At 40.2% G+C, this 26,517-nt stretch overlaps 1 protein-coding gene across 1 annotated transcript in view; it reads right to left on the bottom strand.

Moving 5' to 3' along the window:
* The window catches only part of LRIG1 (leucine rich repeats and immunoglobulin like domains 1), a 153,789-nt gene extending 134,218 nt beyond the window's left edge, over window positions 1–19,571 (bottom strand). Inside the window, exon 1 of the mRNA XM_088134367.1 lies at window positions 18,455–19,571. Within this exon, the coding sequence (XP_087990493.1) occupies window positions 18,455–18,660 (206 nt within the window). The 5' untranslated portion in view covers window positions 18,661–19,571. The remainder of the gene's footprint in view (window positions 1–18,454) is intronic.
* Between the last annotated feature and the right edge of the window lie 6,946 nt (window positions 19,572–26,517).

The following is a 26,517-nucleotide window of genomic DNA, read 5'->3' as shown; positions in this document are numbered from 1 at the left end:
AGGTGAGGCTGACCCCAACCCTGCTGGCCTTCTGGAAGGCCCTCAAAACATGGTTTTGTCAACTAGCTTGGGAATCCCATGGTAGAGTGGAGCCTGCTGGTTATGTGATTGTTATCTGATGCACTCTCTATCAGCTGGCTGACGTTTTGTTTTTTACTTTGTTTTTATTTTTAATTTAAATTGTGGTTTAATTGGTTTTTATGCATTTCCCTTTCATGTACTTTGTTTTATTATGTATGCCGCCCAGAGTCACTATATGAGATGGGTGGCTATAAAGATATGTTAAAATAAATAAAAAATAAAAATCAGAACAACCACTAAACAGGTTGTGCACCACAGCCAGATCCCCAGAAGCAATGGCAGAGCCACGTCTTCAGAGCCTTTTGAAAGGCCAGCAGTTTAGTAGTTTGGGTTCTATTCCTAGAATTGGGGGTATCACAGGTTCCATAATGCCAGATTAAATTAAAAAGGGGCTAAAATCTCATGACATCCCCTCAACTTGCAAGATTTTAGCATTCTCATCTGAAACCAAGCAAAATCAAGTATAAGATTTTAGTCATCTTGGAAATTACTTTTGGTGTCAGGTTTGCCAAATTCTTTATAATATACAGATTAATCCATTTGGATGAGAGAGATGTTCATTTTCACATTCCAAAGATTCCACAACCACTAACAAATTCTTCATTAGACTATGCAGAGAACTACACACTATATTGTGAATATAGGTAGGATTCACCCATCCTATCAATTTCAATAGGCCTACTCTCAGTATGATTTGGTCTGGATTCAACATTACAGCAAGATTAAAAACAGATAATCGTAAAGAGGAATTAAGTCCTCAAACAATAAAGACAGATGTTGCTAAAGTGACAATGAGGTTGGAAGGATACAGGAAGTCATAGAGGAAGCTGTTGAAAACCATCTGAAGAAGCAGGGTAGAAAGAGTATTGACTCTTTTGAACTTTGGTATTGGAGAAGACTCCTGAGAATACCAAGGATACCCAAGAAAACAAACAAATGGATCATTGAACAAATCAACCCAAAGTTCTCACTCAAGGCACAAATGAGCAGGCTCAAATAATCATACTTTGGACACATTAAGTGAAAACCTAGCTCTCTGGAGAAGGCTCTGATCCTGGGAAAGGTGGTGGGAAGGAGAAGTAAAGAATGACCAGCAGCAAGGTGGATGGACTCAATTACAGTGAAGATCTGAAGGACTAAGTTGGGGACAGACCTTCCTGGAGAAAATCTATGTGGTTGCTAAGAGCTGACATTGACTTGATGGTACATAACAATCAAAATCACCATGTACTGAATATTTTTAAACCGCCTCCCCCCCCCAAAAAAAGAAATATGCTTTTTACAATCAATCCTGGAATCAGCATGTCTTACTTGTTATACATTTAACCAGTTGAGAATTACCATGATTCAGCTGAACAGCATGTTTTGCATGGGGAAAGGTTTTCTTTGTATGGGGAGGAAAAGGCTTACATCATCTAAAGCACTATACCAAATCAGAATCTTTGCCCATTTATTCCTTTGCACTATCAGCACAAAGAAGTAAGAGTCTTTAGGGTTTCAGCCAAGTGTCTTTTTCTGTAACAACAGAGTTTGAATCTAGGGCTTTCTCCTTACCTTCTATGTGCTCTTACCACTGAGTTTCTACACATTTATGAGATCCAGAACCCAGTACCACTTTATATGTCCTCATATTGGAATAAATTTGGCAATAAAAGCCAAATCCAGACCAGTCTCTGTACAGCTTAACATACCATAAAGTCTGCAGGGAATATACACACACATACATTCTGATCACAGATTCAGAAGTTCGTCATTAAGTTATTGGGACTGACCAAGTTGGTTCATACATGCCGTTTGAATGCTCTCCACCCGCTGCTCTAGCTATTGGGATTGCCAAAAAGCAAACAAGAAATCGCCATCATTACGTACTTTCTAAACCCTATTTCCTGTTTCACTGCATTCCTCTTGCCTTTGAATTCTGGTCTGCTAAGACAACAACAAATCAGAGAACCCCCATTCAGATGCAACATTCAATGAATCATATTTGGTTTGCACAGCAACTTCAACTAGCAAGAGGAACCAAGAGGGAATGACCAAGCAATGTATTTGGCTGTTCCCAATAAACCAAACTTATGATTGGAGAACTTCTAGAGCATGAGATGGGGAACCCAAAGTCTGCATATGGCCCTCACGCCCTAAGGTTGGGCATCAAACACTGGGGAAAAAAAGTGTTTTTCACAGAAAACTAAATAGACTTGTAAGTCATTAGAGAGAAAAACTCCAGCTTGATCATTTGTATGACATCACTGGGTCACTACTCCAACTTGTGGTAATCCACATAAAGGAAACAGCTGGGAATCTCTGGCATGAAGGAAGGCTTCCATTGGCCAACAAAAGTATGGGAAAACAAAGACACGGAAGCTCTGGAGCACAAACTACAGTATAGAACTTTTCTGAACTACAGCTTCTAAACTAAGAAATCTATGTTTCCATTTTACTAGTATATATCATCAGTGCATATTTAATCACTAGATATAGAACACTGGTAGCTAAGAAGGTGTCTTTTGTTTTTTTGTTTTTTTGCTCCTGCTTCCTCAAATATATTCAATTCCATGTGCCTGAAAAAAGAAAACATTTTCTTTATCATAAAGATATCCTCTCATTGTTTTAACATCGCCCAGATACAAATACCCCAAACATATGATTGGCAAAAGTTTTAAGATTATTACATGTTTTGTTTTTATCTTCTGGAATTCAACAGCCAGAACAAATGAAACCTAAGTATTGGTTGAGACCAATGATTCTTTGTGAAATAAAAAGATACAGTGATATAACTGGAATCTACGTTGCTTTGGAGAGTATTACAGTTGAGACCTGCTATCTTGCATAACTCCAAGGGAATAAGAGATAAACACAGTTCAAATTATTTGAGAAAGCACAGATCAAAGCAATGTGCTCCAGAGCGTAAGAGCAAAATCAACACCACAAGAAAAGGCTGGGCCATAATAAAGTAGTGGGGTGGAATGACATAAGAGATTATGGCATTTCTATAACCACAAAATAAGCTATAAAACTGAACTTTGAATAAGCTATCTTACACCTCAATAAACATGCAGAAATTATTGAAAAAAATAAGTAATTCACTGTCGGTCATTAGCTAAGTTCTTTTGAAACCTTGCATGCAGGAAAACTGAGGTTTGGATACTTCCAGTCTATTTCTTACTTCCCAAAGCATGTGAAATGGAAAAAAGAGATATAAAAAGATTCTGAACTATAACAGATCAGCCTTAACCATAAGAAAAGCAATGGGAACAACCTACTGAGCTAGCACGTACACAACATGCTCATTATTCTCTAAACCAGAACACCTACATTGAGCTTACAGGACCATTCATTTCATCATAGACCCATCCCTGACAAGTTGCAAAATCTTGCTCACCAGTTCTCCTGATGTCCAAAGCATTAGATGTGCTTAAGGGAAGTGGGAGTCTACTTTGTACCCAGACAAATGCACAGAAATCACACCACTGCTATCCAAAAGTAAGGGTGATGAAAACAACTGAGTGCTAAACTAGATCTAAAAATGTTCTTCAACAACAGAGTTCCAAATTCAATAGCAAGTCATGTTATTTTTCTGAGCTGTAGGAATTCTAGAAGCAGTTGCACTCAAGTATGCATCAGATCATCAAAGTAAATATAGCCAGTGGGCTCCATAGGGCAGAGATGGGCAATCTTTTTCAGACTAGGGGCCATACTTGTGGTCCCCCATTTTCATGAGGAGAGGGGGGTAGGGACCAGAAAATGTTGTATCTACATTGTGGCTCCAATACTCTGGAACAGGCTGACTTCGTGATGGACTTCCAAAAGGGAATGAAGTCTCTACTGTTCTGGAGGACCTCTCAAGATGGGCTTAGCACCAACTGGAACCAGATTTTGCTAATTTATTGATTTAATAATTCTCTGTTGTTTATTGTAGTTCATTTGATCTATTTATACTTTCATGGTTTTATTTTGCTGTATGCTGCCTATTACAATTCAATGGCGTATTAATTAAATAAATAATTTGTGTCTATACCTTCCCTTGCCTGTTCATTTGTTTGCTTTTGGGGGGTGGGAGAAGAGAGCTTGGAAGGGACTTGCAGAGGAGTATGGCATCCATTTTTTTCCTTAAAACCCCCAAACTGGAAAAATCAGTTCAATGGGTGAAATTATTCAAAGGCTCAATGGACACCTTAAGCCTGTGCTACTGCTCCCAAGTCCCCCAAAACATCACCATATTCAAAAAGTCCCACCCATACTAGACAACTCTGATGCCCATATACAAAATGCTAAGTAGCTGTGGATTGCTTGACCCTGCTCTAGTGTAAGTGAATCTAAGTAGTTCTTTGGATCCCAGTAATAATGTGCTGGGAAATAATGTATTTCCCAGCAAATGGGGAAAGAAGTTCTCCATCTTCAGGAAAAAACTATGGGACAGTTGTCCTTTTACCTGTTTTTATATTTCACTTATGACAGCCAGAAGGCACAGAAGGTAGGATGAGAACTCTATGGATAAGATCATGGAGAAGGGGCAGGGATCGACTCTCAGGCCATCCTTTGGCAAAGTTCATTACAGATTTTAAAACCTTCTTTGCAATGGAATACTTTTTTAAAATGTCCAACAGATTATAGTCTTCAAAGGAGTAATACACTTAATCATGGAGAATTTTTAACGGGCCTACAGAAGCCACATCTCCTATCAGTTCATGACACAAAAGCCAAGCTATTTCAATATGAAGCTGTGCAATACAAACCAGCTTTCAGAGGTTTAAGCTGCTTGGGCAGTGTGCTAAATTCCATCCATAGCCAGTTCTCTTCAATTTCCCTTTTTTTTGGCTAATGAGCCCAGACTCTCATACACATACATGCACAAGGAGGGAGAAGCAGTCATGTTTGGACAACTGGAAGCCATTTGAAGGATTGTATTTCATAGGGCCTCCAACCAGGCTGCTCTCCTATGATATCCGTTTTATTACCTCTGATAGTATTTGCAGACCAACAGCTCCCTAATCCACTACACCTTCCACAGTTGGTTTTCTGCAGTCAGAAAAAAAGACAGATAAATCTGATCGTCCATACAAATGCCATTCTGGGATCCAAAACAAGCAAAGGGGAAAATCAGTGATCTTCTTTATAACAGAAAGTGTTATACTTGCTTTCAGAGAATTGTATGAGAGGTTTACATTTTTCAACAAAAATGCCCCAAATAAAGTTACAATAACTATCACTTGAGCTCTATAATATGACAGAGTCATATTTATTTTATTTATATGCTGCTTGCATCGCTGACCAACTCTGAGCGGCTTACAATCCTACAGTACATAAACAGGATTAAAACAATTTAATTAGCTCATGCCTGACTCATTAAATAAGTATAGAACCTTTTAGATCATTGCTATTTATTCTGAATTATCATACTAGCTATCTTTCTGATTATTGATTATTGAATATTGACTTGATTTTAATAAAGGCTTTGATCACTTTCATATGCAGTACTGATCAAGCATTACTTCAAACTTTTTACTCAGTTTTATGTAGCTTGTAAATCGCTTTTCTGTGTTATTTTTGTTTTGCTTACATCTTTACTGCTTTTTTCTGGCTTTTAAATACCTATTAAAATATTATTATTGTTGTTGTTATTATTATTATTACTACTACTATTACTAAGAAATAATTACAACAAACATTGTACTGTAGCTTTCTATCAAAACTTACCCTGACAATGAAAATCAAGGACAATTTCTTAGCTCCCATGTATTCTCACAACCGTCATAGATTAGATTATTAATAAGTTTGCCTTATAAAAGGAGACCCAAAACTAATACAGTAGTCCTCGCTTAACGACTGCTCTGTTTAGCAACCATTCAAAGTTATGACGGCACTGAAAAGTAACTTATGAATGGTCCTTGCACTTACAACGGTTGCAGCATCCCTATGATCACATGATTAAGATTCGGGTGCTTCACAACCAGCAGACACTTATAACTGTCACAGCATCCCAGAGTCACATGATGGCCATTTGAGTGCTTCACAGCCAGCTTCCGAAAAACAGAATCAATGGAGAATCCGGCAGTAAAATCGCAAGTTGTAGTCATGTGATGCCTCACTTTACGACTGCAGGTGATTTGTTTAACGACCACGGAGGAAGTGAGGTCATAAATCCGTTGCACTCACATGTCTTGCTTAATGACTGCGTCACTCAGTGACAGAGTTCCAGTCCCAATTGTGGTCATTCAGCGAGGGCTACCTGTAGACTGTTATTTGTTTCAGTGTATTTATAGTTCAACTTTTCTTCATGGGGACTATGTGTTTATATTTTATCTGAGCAAGCCTATCAGATATTAGACAGTGACTGATCCATGCAGACTTGAATATGGTTTGATTTATTTATTTTTTTTAAGGTTAAAAGAGCTCATGGCTAGAACTGATTTGAACTGTGAGCTGATTTTCCCACAGTCAGGTGAAATATACAGTCACTGGATCCATTTACGCCTTTTATGTAATCCAACAGAACATTCATCTGTAATAGGTTAGGCACTCAAACTGTGCCCCATCCTCGGTTATCCAACTTATTCTCTTGCACTGAACTGAACTGCTTGAAGCAGGAATTATTCTTGAACGTGCTTATACAGAATGATTACTAATGAAACAGATGTCCATATACCAGGCTTTTGCTCATTTGCAGTGGAACAACTTAAAGACACATTAGGGATTAGTGTATTTTTTTTGGTAGTGGTGCTGAATCTTGCCCATTCACATAAGTTATTTGTTATTTTCACACCGCAAGTAGATTGGTAAACATTGTTTACATTCTTCCAAAGGGAATTTTTCTACATTTCATCAAGGATTTCAGTTTGCAAATTCTGAGCATAATGACTTGCCTTCATTTCCTAACCTGTGTGAGATATAGCAAGATATTAACATGTGCGACAGAATAGCCAGTTAATAAAACTCAGACAATCTACAAGTTTGGAAGTAAAGAAAAGTAACAGTCCTCTATTTCCTATGCACCCACAACTCTTAAACTCTAATTGCAACTGCTGCTCAAATCCACTCCCTCAATTATGGTTACATCAGAGATGCCAAGCAGCCTAATCACAACAGCCCCAAGAAGACAAACACTGTAGCAATCATCCCCATGAAGTCTCCACAGAAGCTACAGAAAGGCAGGTACAAGAGAGGTCCTTTTCCAAAAATAAACTTCTGGTCCATAAGGCCAAAATTTCCCACACAGTGATACCAGCTGCAGTATGAGCTTTTATCACTTCATTCAGCAACACACTTCCATATATGACAGTCACACCTTTCATTTACTGTTCTCCCTCTGATCCCTGCCCACCTACTAATCAGAATTTTAGCCTCTAAATGCTTTAGGATAGAAGCTAGCACCTTTCTCAGTTGTGTTCCAACAAGAGATAAACTTATCCTCAAGTTCATCGCTCTGCTCTACTGTAAATTGCCTCAAGAAAAGTGACAAGTTAGAAGTCTTTGGATAATTAGGTCATAGAGCAGATATACACACCTAACCCATGTTAAGTGTACTTTCTTCCACTGAAAAGTCATTTTACAACCACTACTGTGATCTCACATGCATAATTACATTGTTCTTATATCAACTTCTAGCAAGGTAGCCATGTTAGCTTTCTGCAGCAAAAACAGCAGAGAAATTCGGGGCACCTTAAAAAGTTGACCCATTTATTATTGCCTACGCTTTTGTGAAGTAGTAGGAAATCTACTTCATCTTACACCATAGCTAGCACTTTTGCCAGGAAGTGCTCTTTTGAACAATAGTTTCAGTCATCGCTGGTAATCGTCTATCTCCAAACTTCCCACACAAGTTCTCAATTGAGAGGGCAACCAGACTTTCATTAACGCAAGAGAAGCTCTGCTGAGGATTTCAAAAGTAGCACATCAGAAGTCAAAGAGCAGAAATGCAGAGAATTCCTGTTGACTGGAAGCCTTTTAGCCAGTCTAAATAAATACTGGAAAAGAATAGAAATGCTTTTTACAGTGCAGTTCAAATGGCTCATTAATGTATGGCTGAGCTACATTCACAAAAACGTACCCAGTTTTGTTTAGAATTTCACAACTTACCATATCCCCAAAATGCCCTCAGAGAAAAAAAATGCTTATCAATTATTTATTTCATTACTCCATTGGGGGAAAGTCAAATTACTCCTCTTTTTCAAGTTTCAACTGAAACAAAGAAACTACCCAACCATCCACAGGGCACCAGAAGGAAGGAAGGAAGGAAGAAGCACACTAAAAATAGCAGCCTTCAACTCTTCTACACTTAGGATCTATCTTTAATCTAGTTTTGCAAGCAGTACCCTATTTTATTTATTTATGCTAGATCAGTTGCCTAGTAGTATCTATGACTCACTCACAGATTAGAAGTAAAAAGAGCTAAGGCAAATGATTGCTTGCAACTCTGTTAACGCCAACTTAAAACATACGCCTCTATATTTGTTTTTATTTTCTTCTTTTCTTGCAAAAGTCTTTGCTTGTCTTCTCCATTCCAAATAGCAGTTGTGGTGTATGTGATATGACAAATAATCACATTAGGCATCACTACCTCAGCCCTTTTCAGCCTTGTATATCTTTGATGATTTGGACTCTAAATTCTCTGAAGAACACCTAATAATAAGGTCTGTGCTACCTGGAGACTATGGATACAAAAATAAGGCAATGAAAGGGAACAGTTTTTCTCTCCATTTTTCAAAGAAATCTGAGAATTCTAAATTGGTGCAGGAGCAGCTGATCTTAAGAGACCTCTCAGGTTGATCCCAAAGCGACAACTCCTACATTCCTTTGCATCTATTTAGTTCTGCAGAATACATATGTTTTTGACATATTGTGCTCAAGTTTGAGATTTTGGGAAAAGGACATTCAGATGGGGAAAATGCCTTTAAAAAAAAAAAATCCATTCTAAACAATCCTGAGCATTTCCACATTCTGAAATGAACACATTTATAAGAACAGAGATACTTACTTGCACGTGTGAGAACAATTCAGCTGGTTGCTTCCCTGAAAATGTGTCCTTCACCCCTACTGCTCCTCCCAAAACACACTCTCACTCAAGCCCATTCATTCTTCACCTTTCAAACTTCCCCTTTGTAAGTGGTTCTGAATCTATTGAGTTGCAACTCCCTTTGTATGTGGCCCTTGTGTTTCAAATTGCAATCACCGTGGGGAGGGAAAAGCCAAGAGTGATTAAAGGCTACAAAAAGTTTCCCAAGAGAAGAGGATCCCAAAGATTTTGTTCTTAGATCCCAGTGTGCATTAGATGGAATGATGCTTCAGAAAGCGCTAATAAGAGCTGTTTAGAGAATGCTATAACCAAGCCATAGATAACTATTAACGTTATTATAACATTCCTGAAAATCTACGGACAAGAGCTTTGCCATTCTAGCAGACCCTTTTAGAACTCATCTGGAGGTCATCTGGCTGGTCCTGGGCCCCACAATCTGGGCTAAACATAACTACCATAGTATAAGTCTCATTCAGGCTTTGTCTCTGTGGAACAGTAAAGGCTAACATTAAAGCCTTTTGAAGAGAAAGGTCAAAGTACACGTGGACTTAAATAACAAGCAAAACTGCTAATTAAAATAAAGTTTGCTATTATAAAATGAATGTTTTAGGAATATATTTGCATAGAATAAAGATGCATAAGGAATTGCATAACTGGGCATAACCAATAGGATGGCAGCCCATTCCAAAAGAAATATTTAATTTTCAAATTAAAGAGAACTCCACATCTGACTTTTCCTCAGTTGTACACACTGGTTCCCTTCTACTTCTCCACTCTCCAGCAAGTGTCAACAAATGTCACATATTATTACTATAAATATCAGAAAAGACAAGATGTAAAATTGGAAAATACAAGATGTAAAAATAAACCATTCAAATGTAATAGATTTTCATAACTATAAAGTGGGATGCTACAGAAGTTATTTAATGCATCTATTTGTCAGCATGTCCACCTAAATGATAGTGACATGCACACCTATTATTATACATGCTATTGAGCTACAGCTGCAGACTTAAGCTGTAATCCAAACCGTACATCCTAGGAACAAGTATAATATAACTTACACAAGTCAGTGGTGTATTCTTGCTTAATTAAACTCAGGGCCTGAAGAGATCTCCAGGCTGCAATCCTATACAGAGTTCCATGGAAGAAGATCCTTTTCAACCCAAGAGGACATACTTAGAACAGGGTTCCCCAAACACTTCAGCTCATCAACCCCTTCGTGAAGTTTCAGATTGTTCACTAACCCCCCAAACATTTATTATATTAAAATAATTTAATAAATACAACTTTAACTATTTATACTACAAATAACAACAACATTCACCCCCTTGGATAGTAAGTACCACTGACCCTTGGGGGTCAAAATTGAACACTTTGGATAACCCTGATTTAGAATAAACACATATAATTAGCAATGTGCCATTTTAGGTTTTACCACGATCTCTCACAAAATTAAGGATCTGAAATGGTAAATGTCTCAGTCCTTCCATATCCAATCCTGCTTCTAAGGTTTTTGGCTATTTCTAATAGCATCAGAACACCTTCAATCTACAGAGCCTTCATCCAGTAGCACGATTTCATAAATACACATGCCTGTCACAGTAAACCAAGCAGAAGATTTCATTCAAGTTTCCCTGAATATAACTAAGGAAAGGGTCTCATTCTAAGGCTCAAGGGAAAATTTACGGTCTGCAACTTCAATGGAAGCTAGTGAAATATATAATCCATTGAACCAAAAGCAACATGAATCCATTTGTATGGGGAAGCCCATAACTCACTAAATAAATTTGCTATGCACATGCAGACAAGGAACCATTCACACAAACATCTCCCTATGGTTTGTTTTGGGGGAAATCAGATAGTGAAGTATGATGGAAGCTGTACATGTATCTATGCCTATAGTGTAAGAGAGAACTGATTCTTCACCCAGAAAGGAAAGAGTACAAGCTACCCTCCTCTAATATATAAGTGTTAAGAGAATAATGAAGGAAGTCTCACTCAATGAGATTTCCTTCTCAGTAAACAGAAGGGAGGATATAGTATTCCGTTCACCTCACAAGGCTTTATGATTACTTCAGTGTGCCAACGGTTCAGAAGGATACTTAGCTACAGGAACAAATCAGGAGGAAGCAGGATAAGGAATAGGACATCAACCTACAAGAGCTTGCCATACAGAGAGAAACTTACCACTGCATAAATTACACAACTGGGAAATGTTTTCATGGGAAGTATGGATGAGAGCTGGGGAAGAACCTTTATGGTGGCTCTTGACCTGCTCAGTTACACATCAATTTGACCTCTGGAGATCACACCTTGATTTCCATTCCATTTGTTCAGTGACTTTGAAGAGAATTTAGGAATATGAAGTCATAACTGTCAAATGAGCAGCTTTCATCCCCACCTGCATGTACATCAGTTGCCAAGCACGCCCATTCTTTTATTACTAGACCCAGATATGGGACTCGAGTTTCTCCTCCAGAAAAATAGCGTTTGCAAACCCAATATCAAATTTAAAAGTTCTTCTTAGAAGGTGTCTTAAATGTCAAACCATCCTGAGGGAAATGGTGGGGGACACACTAATGTGAAGCTGTATTAACTGAATAAGCCACTATTGGCCAGATCACACTAAGCCATAAACCATGACTGATAAACCATAATGGCCATGTTCATATACTGAACAATGCCAAAATGAAACAAACCACAATAGCTGATTTGATCTGTGAACCCAGCTATCGTCTTTGTCAGGCCAAGGAGAGGTGAAAATTAAGTTCAGGTGAGAATGCAAAAAGATTGTTGCCAAAGAGGTACCTATCTAGGTAGTCTTGGTCAGACTCATTTATAGAAATCTCTCTCTAAGCAACACAGACGGCTGGTTATTGTATGTGTGCTAGACCTGTACATGGAAGCTTTATTTGCATTTATTAGGAATATACTTCAGTCATTCCTGAATTTATCTAAGGAAGTCCAGCAGGCTGGTTTCAAAATATTGTCCTTACATCCCTCTAACGTTTCCCCCATGCTTCTTTCACATGTCAAGTTTTCAGAAAGAAGTCAATATTCTATCACCCGTGCATGTAACTGAGCCAGAAAAAGGAAGGGAACAGCCTTTAGGATTCAAAAACTATGTGGAAAGGCACCAGATCTGTAACTGCCATTCTGATATTTTCAACATTTTGCACCTGAGATGTTTAAGCCACAAGCATTTTATTTCCAGTGTTCTGCAGTTAGGTTTTACACGGTGTATGTTGTCCTAATGTAAATCACACTTCAAATGTTTTATTTCTTTTGATGTCTATCTTTTCTTCAAAGTAAGGCAACCAAGGAATAAAGGTGGAGAGAGAAAGGTCCAAAGTGTTGTTTAGAGTTAGAGCTTCTTCCTTTGACGTTGGGGGGGGGGCAATAATGAGAGGTGCATCACGAGGCTGTAATACAAACTCTATCGCTTTTATAAGGGGCAGAACTTGTGTGTAATATCACAATACACATTTCATAGCTTTGACAAAGTTTTAGCTCGTGGCAGACACTCATATCCTCTTCTGTGTGCAATGTAACCCCCCCCCCCCACTATACACTTATAGGCTCTTGCCTTGTTCTACAGGCATCCACAATGATGCTCAGTTTCACAATTCAATTGAGTTTGAGTACAAAGCAATGAATTTGAATACCTTTCTGTACATGCCAGGCAAACCTGGTTTTAGGCACCATTTTTCCCAAATCAACAATGTCTAAAAAATAAGTTTTCTTTTTTTAAGTAATCCTTTAAAATCTCTAGGAGATCTTGGCAACTGTGCAAGCAAGCACATTCTCAAGATCTAACACTAACTCTGAAAGTGTCAGCTAGTATTTACAAAACATAAAAAGTCCAGTATCATAGCCAACACAAGACTTCAATGGGAATATTTGTTTAAACATTATTAGCCATCTTTCAAGGATAAGGAAGTTTGTGTATGTGTGTGGGTGTGTATCTTAATCTGCATTTATAAGAAATACTGCATTGCTGATAGGCATTTCAAACTCTTGCTACAAAAGACAGAGCAAGTCTGAAATTTAGTAAATAAATCAAACCCTATCTTATATTTATAGTATGTGGACTTTAATGCAAATTTATTCATGTCTATCTCAGGGAGTTCAGTGGGGTTATTCTCTAATAGACTTACAACTGCACCCAAAGTATTATTTAAATTCTCAAGCAGAGAGAAGCAGGGCGCTTTAAAGTAAACAAAGCATGTGCTCAAGAGATAATTCTTCTCATGCAATGAAATTATGCCAGGGAATTGAACAGAAACTTATAACCCTTGATTCTGTGTCTAAACAAACCCAAATAAGCTAAATATCTCTTCCCACCATCACCACACACAAGAGCTGAAAAGCAATGAAGACTAATGGAATAACTCTGGTTTGGTTGTTAAAAAATGTTTGTGGTCTTCTTTAAAGTCTGTAATAATCTGTTTGGATTAATTCATGCTGAGGCCAGGTTTATACACATATAGGCTACGATTACATGATTCAAATGCAGAAATGGGCTTTAGTCACAGAATGTAGCATTTAAGAAGTTGTTTAACAAATTAATTCTAATCCTTAGGTTTCCCCAGAAATTGTTTAATGCCTAATACAGTTTTAGAAACTGAATTAGAAATAGGGCAAATTATGATAGCTGAGTGGTAGTTGGGTGGAAAGTTAGCGCCCTTCAGAGTTCTTTTGCTAGGATCCAGGATAATAAGAAACAAGAGTGATTAATTTTTCTACTTTAGAAGTCCAGCCTAGAACCTAGAAGACTTATTTTATTTGCTTTAGTACAACGCACTGCATCTCTCAGCAAAAATGCTATACTTTATACCCTAAAATATTTTGGTGTAATGTACTATATAGTCTAGGCAATTTGTTAGTGATTGTCTTCTAAACATGGAATCATAGTCACATAATCATCTCTGAACAATGGTTGAAGCATTCTTAAGCAGATTTAGGAAAACAACGTTCAAATCACCTACTGAAAGACGAACTCACTGTTTGGCTTTCGGAATATTTGTATTTATCAGTTGAATCTCAGAGTAAGTAGATTCTTTCAAGTCAAATGAAGCTTCTGGGGATTTCATGGATACTTCCAATACGGAAGTGATTTGCTACTGTTTTCTTTGGGGACATTTTTTCAACTTCCTAGGCTAGCTCCAAGCCTGATTTTCCTGGTGGTCTCCCATCCAAGTACTAACTAAATTTGATGCAGCTTTACCTTTCAAGGTTACTTAAGGCCACCTAGGTGCTGCCAACTGGATGAAAGCTCTAACTCAATGTTTCTCAACCGTGGCAACTTGAAGACATGTGGACTTCAACTTCTAGAATTCCCCAGCCAGCATACTGGCTGGGGAATTCTAGAAGTTGAAGTCCACATGTCTTCAAGTTGCCAAGGTTGAGAAACACTGTTCTAACTAATATGAAAGGAGCAGATAGTATAATTTGCAGTGGCAAGGAAAGGGGAAAAAAATCATTTTGCCAGAATGTTACACCTATGCATTTACAAACTGAAAAAAATGTAAATGGCTTTTCACTGTGAAAATAAGGCACAAACAATATAATTTGCATAAAATCTTTGTTCATCTTTTAATCTAACTCAGAAGGGAGTATATTTTCATTGTGTATGGACAACTCACAGATGAAGCATCAGGGGAAATATGAAAATAGAAAAGAAAATCCAAGTATATTACTTACCAAAAAGCCAAAATAATGTAGGTACCTCTAATTAATGTGCTAAAGTATTCCCCTGTGTTTTCAAATGCAGTTCAGTTTTAAATCTTGATGTTAAAATAAGCTACTTTATGCTACGTATACATAAATGAATTGATACTTATTTTGAAAGGTCAGGACCTCAAACTGATTCTCTTTGATTAAGATTTCTAGGGACAAAATTAACACAGATACTGCCACAAATCCAGAGTCAAACAATAAATCACACATACCTATGCCGAGGTGAAAATAAAGCAAACTCCCAAGACACCCAAAGACTCAGTGTGTTCCCCAAGCAAGAAGCATCTTTTCCGAAGGCACAAACTGATTTCATGCAAGACACTGAGCTGTACTGTGATTTGTTGGTTTGTGTGAACTCTGCCATTGTGATTTATAAACCGTGGTTTATGTCTTAGTGTCTTGTGTGTGAACCCAAGCAACTACAGTTTATTCCATAAACCACTGTTAAGCAAACCACAACTTTGGGTGGCACATGAACCCAGCCACAGAAAGTTTATAAGGGATTTTAGGTGACGACATACTTTCGTCCAACTGGATGCAAAGGCTTACCCTCTGATTAACACAGTTTACTAGCTAGTATGCACAGTCTTGGTGAAACTTTCACAGGAATAAACAAAGGCCATTGTCACAATACTGTTGACACACAGTAGGGGACTACTGTCATCGAGAGAAGCCAGGCACAAGTTAATACAAACATGATGTGGCTTACAAAATGTAATGAAACCAAAGGAGCTCATCCTTCTAAAAATACCCTCCATACATTATAAGTGTCTACTTGTCTGGTAACACAGACACCCACAGTTTAGCATCCCTGGCAATGGATTACCAGTCCTAAAATTACAATCAAAATGAAGTTGGTGCACATGAAAAAGCCACTCATCTGTCCTCTTGTGGCAGCATTAGCTCTGAGCGATTAACCTTCTTAAATGGCCAACATGTACAGTGGGGGGAAAAAAAACAGTGTTGGCTTCTAGATGAAAGTTCAAAACAAAACTTTAGCAGATTACAAGAATCAACCATAGGAAGCAATCACTGTTGTGGTTAACACAATCAAAAGATCAACTACTTCCTGATCTCTGGTGGCAGAGTATAAGACTTATACGCCATTCAGACTTTTATATATGTGGAAAGTACCACTGCATGTAACTCCTGTGATAGGGACTGCGGAATTATACTCTAGAGCTCAATTATAATGCCATCAATCTTACTTAAAAAATCACTCTCTGACACTGTACTTGCAGTGGATATAAAGTCATTAATTCATTAACTCTCATGCAAGAAGCATGAGGTTTAACACAGCCAAGTGATTTATATAAAGCCAATAAAAGTAAACATCAAACTGGCAAGTATGGAATTTTCCTCAAGAACGTGAGCTCAGGCTATAATGCTGGTACTTCAATCGCTATCTTCTTGTTGGTATTTAATCACTATCTTCTTTTCTCACGAAACAGGATCCTTTAAATCCTTTTCATGTCTGGTAAGGTATCAAACTCTCCATGACAAATAAGGGCAATTCTTCATCTCTTTATTTTAAAGCAATTTTGTCCTAATTCTTTCTCTCAGGTTGCCTGTGGGTTTCAATCTAGGCATAAATATATCCTCTTCTGTTAAGGTGATGCTAACATTTCTCAGGTTACAATGTGCGTTAAAGTGCTCTAACATCTTTAAGTAGAAAACCACATTCATGTACCGTATATTTTTTAAGTCAACTAACGCTTTGCTAAAAAGCACCAGCTATTACAGGAAGCAGCAAGGAAGAATTCATTTTCCAGGTATAATTTTAACCTTTAAAAAAAATAAGTCTAACTTTTGATAGCCCTTAGACAGCTACTTATAAACTTAAAGTTCTACATTTACACATTTATAAGCAGTTTTCTGCCTAAAAAGAGCATGAAGATTGCAGCCCTAAGCATACTTACTTCCAAGTAAATGCAACTACAGCCAAAAAGGAAATACTTGCACATGAGAGGCATGATGGGAATCTGAATGCACCAGTTTAAGCCTTAGATAAAAACCACATGTTTTATTGGTCCATATTTAACACCTTAACCATAAGATTGTCATATGGGTCCCAAATCTGAGAACATCATGAATTAACTACTGTAAATAATTAGTAAGTTGAGACCCTCACAGAACTATTTAACAGATAACAAGGGCCCAGTGTGCAGCAAGGCATTTGGAAAGGCATTTGGCCTACATCTGCAAGCCATTTATATTTTTTTCTACTAAAAAAAAAAAAAATCATCTTAGTTTTCCTCACTTTGGAGTGCAACTATTAATTCCTTAGGAAGCATACAGAAGCAGCTCAGACAAGAAGAATATTCTTTGTCCTGCAGAAGCAAACAGCAACCGTTTATCCAAGTGCCTTTAAATTTCACCACTGAATTAAAGGCAAAATATGAGATAATCTTATACAGGCAGAGGAAAAAGTTGAATAACTAAATATTGACAGAAGAACATAGGCCAGTTTTTAAAAATCTGTGTATCAAATAGCATGCTATATCCATACATCATACAAATCTCATATCCTCCCACAACAGTATGATAACCAACAGCTGACACTCTAGAAGTCCTTACATTTGACAATCTTGAACTTCTTAATCTTGTGCAGTAACTTTAGAGTGTCCTTTCATTTACAACATGAGGTTTCCTGGGGCCTAAACTTGGGTTTTAATAAGAGAGAAACATTATAATATTTTTAATATTTTAGGATTATTGTATTATAAGTGAAACTAAAGAGGACATTGATTTTTAAAAACATGGAATTTTTTAGCCGGTCAATCTTATTTGTCTTTAAAATAACAATTATGATAAAATAATCCCCTCTAACCACTTTCAATGCTTATTTCAAACACTGATCTGAATATAACGTTCTTCTGGACTAATGACCTTCCCAAGTTATAGGCATGTCTAAACCTAAGTTTTTTGTTGTGAGCCGCCCAGAGTTGCTTAAGATGGGCGGCCATATAAATCTTTTCATTATTTAATTGTCAGGCTTCACATGATTATAGGCTGGGCTGGGGATACAGGATCTTTCAGAACAGACCCATGTTGAAAGAAGCCGATTAAAGCACCTATGTCCCATACTGTATATGGCCCCTGCTGAGACAGAGAAACTCAACTGAGAACTTCAATGAGGACAGAAGGAAAACACTGTGAGTTTGCAGACCAGGGCCCCATGAAGAAGGAACTCAGCAATGAGGCTACACCTACAGCATTTAAGGATGAGGATGTGAAGTGTCCCCTTTAAAAGGCTGAACTCTCCTTCTGCTGAAGGTCTGTGCTCTAACTACAAGGGGAATGAGCAGCTTCTATTCCCTCTGGGTTCTCTCTCCAAGGATATGAGAACTCTCTACCCCCAAAGGGATCTCGCAGAGTTAGTTGCTCAGCAACTAGCTACAACTAGATATGTCAATGAAGAAGAAATGCAGTATTACATTAATCACACTCTGCAAAGAAGAAAGGGCTAGACGCTGCCCTTCACGAAGGGGGGAAAAAGAGACCGTGATACAAAAATAGGCATGTGTACACACACATGCACTCACCCATACGCAGAATTTCAAGAGAGTCTGTCATGCCTATCCAAAAGAAGAATTTGGACTTTGCAAATAGGACACTTACAGATAAACCGTCCAGGTGGGCAGAGTTGGAGGAACTCTTTCTAGTCCCCGGTTGCTGCAGTCCAAAAGATCACCGATACACGTACAGTTGGAGTCACACTCCACACACGAGCCCAATCCCACGAACATCTGGAAAGTCAAAAGCAGAGTCCAAAAGGCATCGCTCAAGAGTGAGGACCTCCTCTCTCCCCATCCTGGCAGCGCCATTTTGTATCCTAGTTAAAAAGTGGGGACCAAGAGCATGCACAGAGTTGAAGTCACCCAACCAAACGTTTAGGCTCTTTATGCGGGAAGGAGGGTTGAGTCAAAGAGAAGTCCAAGGCGGGTGGCTGACTTCCCCCCTTCCTTTCGGCTCGACCGAGGTCAGCAGGCCTCCCGAGGCACTTCGTCAAACCATGGCAGCTCCGTCCAAGCACCGGCAGCTCCTTCGGTTTCTCAGGGGCCGATCTCGGGCTGCCGTAGCCCGGCGCCGGGCGTCGCGGGAAAAGAGCGCAGCGCCGGCGCTTCCTCGCAGCACGACCGGAGAGCCCCGACGCGGAGAGGGAGACGGAAGCAAGCTCCCGGCCCCGCCACGAGTCAGCACCCGCGGGCTGAGCAGGGGTCTGGGTCCCGCGCCCGGAGAAAGGGACCCCGCATCTTTTTTGCTGCCGCCGCGCTGGGCCGAGCCCGGGAAGAGCCCCGCGCACCCGGAAAGTTCCTCCTCCTCCTCCTCCTCCTCCTCCCCCGCTGCCTCTCTCGCCGCCTCCGCTGCAGGATCAGAGCGAGCCGAGAGCTCGGCGGAGCCAAGACCTGGCGCGCCGCGGCTCGGCTGATTCCCGGCCCTTTTCTCCTCCGAGGCTCCGACACCTTTCCCAGGCACGGGCGAAGCGGTGCTCTATCTCCGCCTCCGCAACTTTCCCCTCTTGGCTTTCCTCCTCCTCCGCCTCCGCCTCCCGCCTCCCCGGGACTGATACGCGCCCTGACCGAGAGCCGCCGGCCGGGCCGGGCCGGGCCGAGCCGAGCCGAGCAGCGCGATCCTCTCGGGCGCGCCTGCAACCGGCCAGTCACCTTCCCGTGCCCACCTCCCACCTTCGCGTCCGCAAAGCCACTTTCCAGTCCCCCGAGCGTCGCCTTCCCAACTCAAACCCACGTTGGACACATTGCAACATGTTCCGTCCTCCTCCCCCTCCCTTTCGCTCCCCATTGGCTCCTCGGCGTTCCACGGCGCGCCCGCGCGCTTCCCCATTGGACGGAGGGCCCTTCCCCGTTTGGATATACAACGTTCCATTGAGGTTGGCAGGCCGTCAATCAGAGGCGAGAGGTCCCGCCTCCCTTTCCCACCCAAGGTGTGAAAGCGGGAGACTCCCCGCTCAACCCGGGCGTCTTAAAGGGGAAGCGCGGAGCAGTGGGAGGGCGAGATGCGTCTCCCTTGTTCACGCGTTTGCTCGGTCTGTGAGATCCCGGCCCTTGAGTTGCAGGGAGGCCTGAGCAACAGAAAGCCCTTCCAGCTCCCGATTGGAGTATTGCCATTTTAAATGGAAGTTTCAGAAACTTGGGAACCAGAAATTTCCAATCGGAGAAAGACGAAGAGGCTGGGTCACGCGCGGGCCGCGGGCGCGTGCTGCGCTGTGGACGGGGTGGGTAGAATTAGTCCAACGAAGGTGCGCTTGAGGATTCTCACGATAACAGACTCGAATGGTTGCTTGGGTCATGCACGATCAATTACCTTTTCCTGTTCCTTAGGATTAGCAAACCTTGGCTGCAAAAATCCGGTCGATCGCTAGAGGGCAACAGAAAATGAATCGTTGGCTGCCTTCTAAAGCTGGAGGAAGAGTAGAGCTGCCAGAACCGGGCTGCAGATTTCTTGCAGTTCTGCTCGAAGCCTACTGGGCTCTGATAGCTCTACGGTTCCTTCGTCATCTGTAAAAAGCATGACAGTCTCTGGAAAGAGGATAAACCAACTTCTGGATTTTTCTGGGCCAGTTAAGAAATATTTGTGAAATTGGATCCTGCCCTTAAAAAAAAAAAATCCACTGTGTCTTAATATTTGGCTTTCTTTAAGAAAGCATAATTTTAAAAAATAGAAAAGTAATTGTTTTGCACAGCTAAAATGTTCAAGAGCGTTTGTATTTCAGGCTCCCTGCTATGGCTCAAGAGAGAAGAGGTTCAACAGCCAAGCACACATTTGGGGTGGCGGCTGTTTCCATTGCCTTTACCATCATCCCCTCCCATTGGTGCAATTTCATGAGTAATCATTTTAGTTCTGAAATGGCATTTTCTTCTTTAAAAAAAACAAACATGGAATTTCTTTGTTTGCGGGGCTCAGCAAGAGCCAGAAGGGGAAGATCTGGCAAGAGTCCAGTCCAAAGAGCCAGCCAGGAGGCAGCTTCCAAAAGCAACCCAAGAAAGAAAGGTGGGCAGAGAGGAAGGAGAAGACATGCAGTATCAGGAACACTAATACAGGAGCAGATCCCCATTCAGGAAAAATGTCATATCCAAGGCCCCAAGTCCACCCACTGTCCTCCCCTGCTCCGCTGATGAGACTTGAAAGAGAATCTGTTGAAGTTGGCTGCAGAGAGGTTAAAAAAGTCAAGACAGCAGCCACAACCATAGCAACTGTGGACCTGACCAGATGATGATGATGATGATGCCATCCTGTGAGGGTAGGGGTCACATATTACACCTGTTTTTTGTCTCAGTGTCTGGTGGCGACATGATCTGGAGTTTGGGCGTATTACTATCAGCCACATCTGGTGTGCCAGTTGCACTGATGCCTGGGTCGGGGGTACTGCTTACAGGCACTCATGCCTTAGTCATCTCCCAATTGGATTATTGCATCATGCTCTACATGGGACTGCCCTTGAAATCATTCAAAAGCTTCAATTATTCCAGAATGTGTTGTGGGTAGTAATGGGTGTCTCTCACTATGGCTCTCAGTTGGCTTTGGGTGCAATTCAGGGTGCTGGTTATTACCCATATGGTTCTACATGGCATAGAACCAGGTTATCTGCAGGATCACCTGCTCCCCTAGGATATCTGCTTGTTCCACATGTTCCAACAAGGAGGGCACACCATTGTAACAGCGTCATCGTACAGGACCTTGGAGACGTGCCTCTTCTATGGTGGCCCCTGCCCTTTGGAACCAAAGCATATGGTTGGCCCCCATCCTACATGCCTTTCTCTTCTCCCAGGCTTTGGAATCAGATTGAGCTAAGTCCCTGATGAGTGAGTTGTAGAAGTCTTCAGATCTGTTCACCACATTATTGCTTAGCATGTTTTAATGAGCCATGTTATTTTGTATTAATTATGGTTTTATTTTTTGTCTTTTTGGACACTGCCTAGAGTTTGAATTGGGCAACCATATAAATATAAATGTATAAATAAACCATGTGATTGAAGCTTTGCATTTTTTTCTATGAGTTGTGCCATATGTAGAAAAGGTTTCAATTCCATGGTTGTGTCTGCTGTCCTGACTTTTTTGACTACCTCCCTGTGGACACTCCTGAAAAAGAAGATCATGGGTGGAGATTCAGAGGAACATCTGGGACAGGAGCAGTGTACCCAATGCTTCACTTAATGTATTTTTTAGGTTTCCTGAAGAGGGTTAAGGTGACTGACATACAGTCATCCATGAACTTAATGGCTAAATAGAAAGCTGAATCCAAGTTTAGGTTTGATTTTATAACTCTAAGCAAAAGAAAACTAGCTGGATTCCAATACCAAGAGTCAAGCTTGACAAGGAGGAATACCTCTTCAACACTGTCTCTAAGTATTCTGAAAAAAACAAACTCAATAGCCAACTCAAACACTGGACTGAAAACTCAGGCTAGTGTACATAATTTGTAACAACCTAGGCCCTGTCTAAATTTAATGTCAGTGATGATCTCACAAGGTGGCTTTCAGCAAAGCCTCTTTCTTAACACCTTTAATTATTGCCTGGATTCATGAATCCTGTTAAGTCTGTTTAACCAAAGTTTTTTGGGTAAACCGTAATTGGCTGGGTTCACACATAACTCCTCGAGAAAATCTATGTATGTGGTTGCTAAGAGTTATCACCAACCTGATGGCACATAATACATTTTTTAAAAATCACACATAACACTAAAACACAGCCCATAGTTTACAAAAGAAATAATGTCTTGGATCATGCAATATGGTAATAAGCTGGGCTTTGCACATCCTATTAAGTCATGATTTACTAGATAAGCAGCAGCTGGCCAGATCCAAACTTGAAAAAAATGCTATAAACCATGGTTTAGAAATGTGAATCTAGCCATGGTGGCATATTGAACAAATATGCCTTAATAAGTATAAATCAGATCTATGGGCTTGCATAATGTGTAAAGCCAGCCACTGAGATACACAAAGCATTAAGAATCACAAAATGCTATATAATACTATTTAAATAAAACTTAGATATAAATCAACTGACAACATATTTTACTTTATTTTAAAACTAGGATAAGCATGATCAAGCCAAACAACCTCAAAGAGATCTTTGAAAATGCATGATGCCATGTTCAAATTCTTAAATTGTCAGGTAGTAGCTAAGATCGTTGCTCTAAAAGAAAGAATCCAGACTTGATCTAAAGGAGACACTTGCCTTGTTAATGACAATCTAAACTTCTTAATTGGAGGCGTTAGGCTGAACAGATACGAATGTCGCGGGGAGAGAATCATGTTATTCTGGATTTTTTTTTGGCAGAGAACACAACGTATAACTACTGAAGTCAATAGAAAAATGAGTTGTATTCAGTGATTAACTTAAGTAATAATAAAAGGAGAAGAAAACATTCCTTGTGTTCTCCAATATATGTTGGGCTCTGTGCCGGAAAATATTCGGGCTCCGAATGCAAACAATAGACATCAGATCAGCCTTAAGCACCATCTGGCGGGAAGAAAGCTTTCCTTTCTTTTCCCAGCGCACAGCTGATCCTGACAAGCACACTTGCACATAGGCTGCAACCTTTTACCCACTAAAAGTCCCCATGAAATTATAATTGCATTATTCAATATATTCATGTCTCAAATTAGGCTGCATGTTGTCCTAGCGTTTGGGGTGGTCTTAATCCCACAATATAATTCCACTATATTCTTGCCGTGTTTTAAAGTGATGGGATGGCTGGACAGACAGGTGCAGCTGCTGGGCCTGTAGCTGTTTTAGCTCAAACAATCACATCCAGGATCCAGGGTGTGCCATTTTTCCCATAACAGAACCTCTACCTATAGCCAGTACAGGAGTTCAGCAAATACGGCTTCTCCTGAAACAAAGATGAATTGAATGGCGCAAACCATTTTGTACAAAAGAGGTAACAACCCGAAGGCAGTCAGTACATTGAACCATGCTATATTCAGTCAGTTGCAATTGGCTCTGTTCATACAATATACTAAGTCAAAGCCCACACTTTGCTGGTTGGCTCAGGCCGTACAATACTCACATTATGGCTTAGCAGAAAGTCTAACCAAGCCTAAAGTGGATATCTAATAAAATTAGTCATCAGTGGATCCTGTTTTCCCTGCAGCTCTCCATGAACCCCCCCCCCCCACTCTTTGAAGACTCTGAAAACCTTTGGAATTGATCTAGGGGGTACACAGATTAGAGGGAGATGGCACAGAAAGAAATATTCCATTGTCCAAACCTTGTTTGCATGACTGATAGTAATCATTTGCTAAATTGGAATTCTGAGATGCTCTGCTTTCCTTTTTTTTTTTTTTTTTTTTGTATTTCCCTTGGAAATCTTCAGTCTTCCCACAGGATGTTTTAATGAAAACGTGATTTACCCATGTGAGATATGCAAGATAGTGTGGAAAAAAAATTAGCAGGCAAACCTCACCTAGGGTAAAAGTGAAGTCTCTGTTGAACCCAAGCTCAGCTCCTGGGGTCTTCATGGTCACATCAGAGTAATTTACTTGACTACAGTACAGACCTGTTGCCTTTTTCTGACATGTTTTTGATATATTGGTTCTGCATTATATGTATCTTTTGATTTGTTTTCAGTCTTTATTTATGGATTCTACCCAGAAACATACATTGTGAGTGGAGCAGTTTTATAAATTCCTCAAACACTTAAATGTGTGTCCATTTCCCAGTTTAGCATATGGCTATGGATTTCTTAATGGTCTCCCATCCAAGTACTAATCAGATCCCATTTGCTCAAGATTTTTTGTTGTGTTTGGTTAATTTGTTTCCCCCCCCCCCGCCCTTCCAGATCAGTGAAGGGCAACAGACCCCCGGTGGGATTTTAAGCAGCTTAAGGAACATTAGCAGCCTCTCTGGGGATGCAGTAAATACTACAAGAATTATCTTAAACGTGTGAGCAATAGATTTAAATTCTATCACATTATTTGCACTCTAGTAACCATTAAAGGGATATGCATCCAACTGATGGTCCCATACATAATTTTAGCATTGCTGATAGTAAACTCTCTCTTGGTCTCTTCTTATTTCATTTAACTTTATAAGGTGCTAATACTGTAGGTGTATCAAATTTGCTTTATTCAGTGAAATAATAACCCTCCTATAATTCTGGCTCTGAAACCATTGACATTTTCGGAGTTTAACTTGCTGGGACATGGGTGGAACCTAGAGTCAGGAAAGCCAAGCTTGCACGGAAGAAATTGAGGGGAGAGGATTGCAGGTTTGGCAAACACCCAGTTGAACATGAAGTCATGTCTACTCTTTCTACATACTTCAAGAACTTTTGCTTTATTTGACCACGTGGCATCCCTTAATTTTTAGTATGGTGTGGGAAAAGAATCAGGCAAGGGAGAAGTTTGCCCAAACTAAATGATAATAGTTAATAAGCAAGGTATATAAAGGGTAAGCAAGGTATATAAAGACATATAAATGTCCTCCAACGCTGGATACATCGATGTCCTATTAGCAAAACTTGCTGCTGAGAAGCTGGATATGTGCAAAGTCAGATGACTCTTTTTCCATCTCATGTCCTTGGCAACCCGTCAAGCAGCCTGTCTTTGGCACTCGTGTTCCACCTATGGGCCACACACAGTGGAGGATGCTGATGAGCCAAAACCAACAGCAAGTTTTCTGAGATTTTTGCTTTTGCGCTATGTGAAGTGCACCATGCCACCTGCATTACTAACCTGTCAGCATCGAGACCATTTAATTGCCTGACTGCTCCCCACTTACTGTATGGTTTGGCGTCCACTGCCTTGGATGGTCCCCCACTCTCCAGATTTCTCAGGAGGCTTGTGTATTCAGAATTTCATATTGATCTTATTATTTGGGATCAGGAAGGATTTTTTTCCCCTCCGCAGAACACATTGGCTGTCCCACGTGGCTTTTTCCAAGAGAAACCAGGGAGGTCCACTGAAAAGAGGGTTAGATTTGGATTCAATTGCATCGTGCCATTCAGTAGAGTCTGGCTCTCACCTCCGCCCCCACCATCTGCTTCTTTAGTTAAAGAATAATATTGAACCACTCACTTTGTTTTTGCAAAGATGAGCAAACATGAGCCAAATGAAATATGAAAATGCTCTGCTCATGTACAGCCAGAGACATAAACCACTTTGGCAGGGAGTGGGTGATTAAAAGTGAGGACTTGCTCGAACCTCAGAAGATTTGCTTTCAAGCGTCATCATCCACCTCAAATGACCATGGCTTGCACTTAGGTTTCTGTGCAAGGCCCGATTTATACTTGCAACCAAACAAGGAAATCATATTATATGTCACTGCATACCAGCCCCAACTTCTGGGAAGGAGGGAGGCACCTTTTTGACAAGTCCTTCTCTACTCCAGTAATTTCTTCGATCCTATCCATCCACCTTAGCTACTACCCTCCCCTTTTCCTACTTCCTTCAACCTTACCAAACCTAATCCATTTTTCTAGTCCATCATCTGTTCACATTTTCTAATTGAAAAGCCCCCTGCAAATAGAAAATTAGCACAGCATGCGAAGGGGTGGTCCATAATATTTTTTCCCAGAATATGGGTTGTATTTTCAAGGACTATTACAAGAGGCAATAATTTATTAGTGTTTTTTTTCCATGCATGGCCTGAAGTGGCTGAAGTATGCTCATTTGCCTGTATCAGAAACTTTCCTGCTTAAATAAGAATTCTGGTCC

Source organism: Python bivittatus, unplaced genomic scaffold, assembly GCF_059951505.1.
Source record: "Python bivittatus isolate LINGU-HERP-01145 unplaced genomic scaffold, Pbiv_v1 ctg000080_np1212, whole genome shotgun sequence".
Classification (NCBI taxonomy): domain Eukaryota; kingdom Metazoa; phylum Chordata; class Lepidosauria; order Squamata; family Pythonidae; genus Python; species Python bivittatus.
The sequence above is the reverse complement of the archived record's forward strand: the minus strand, read 5'-3'. Positions and strand labels throughout refer to the sequence as shown.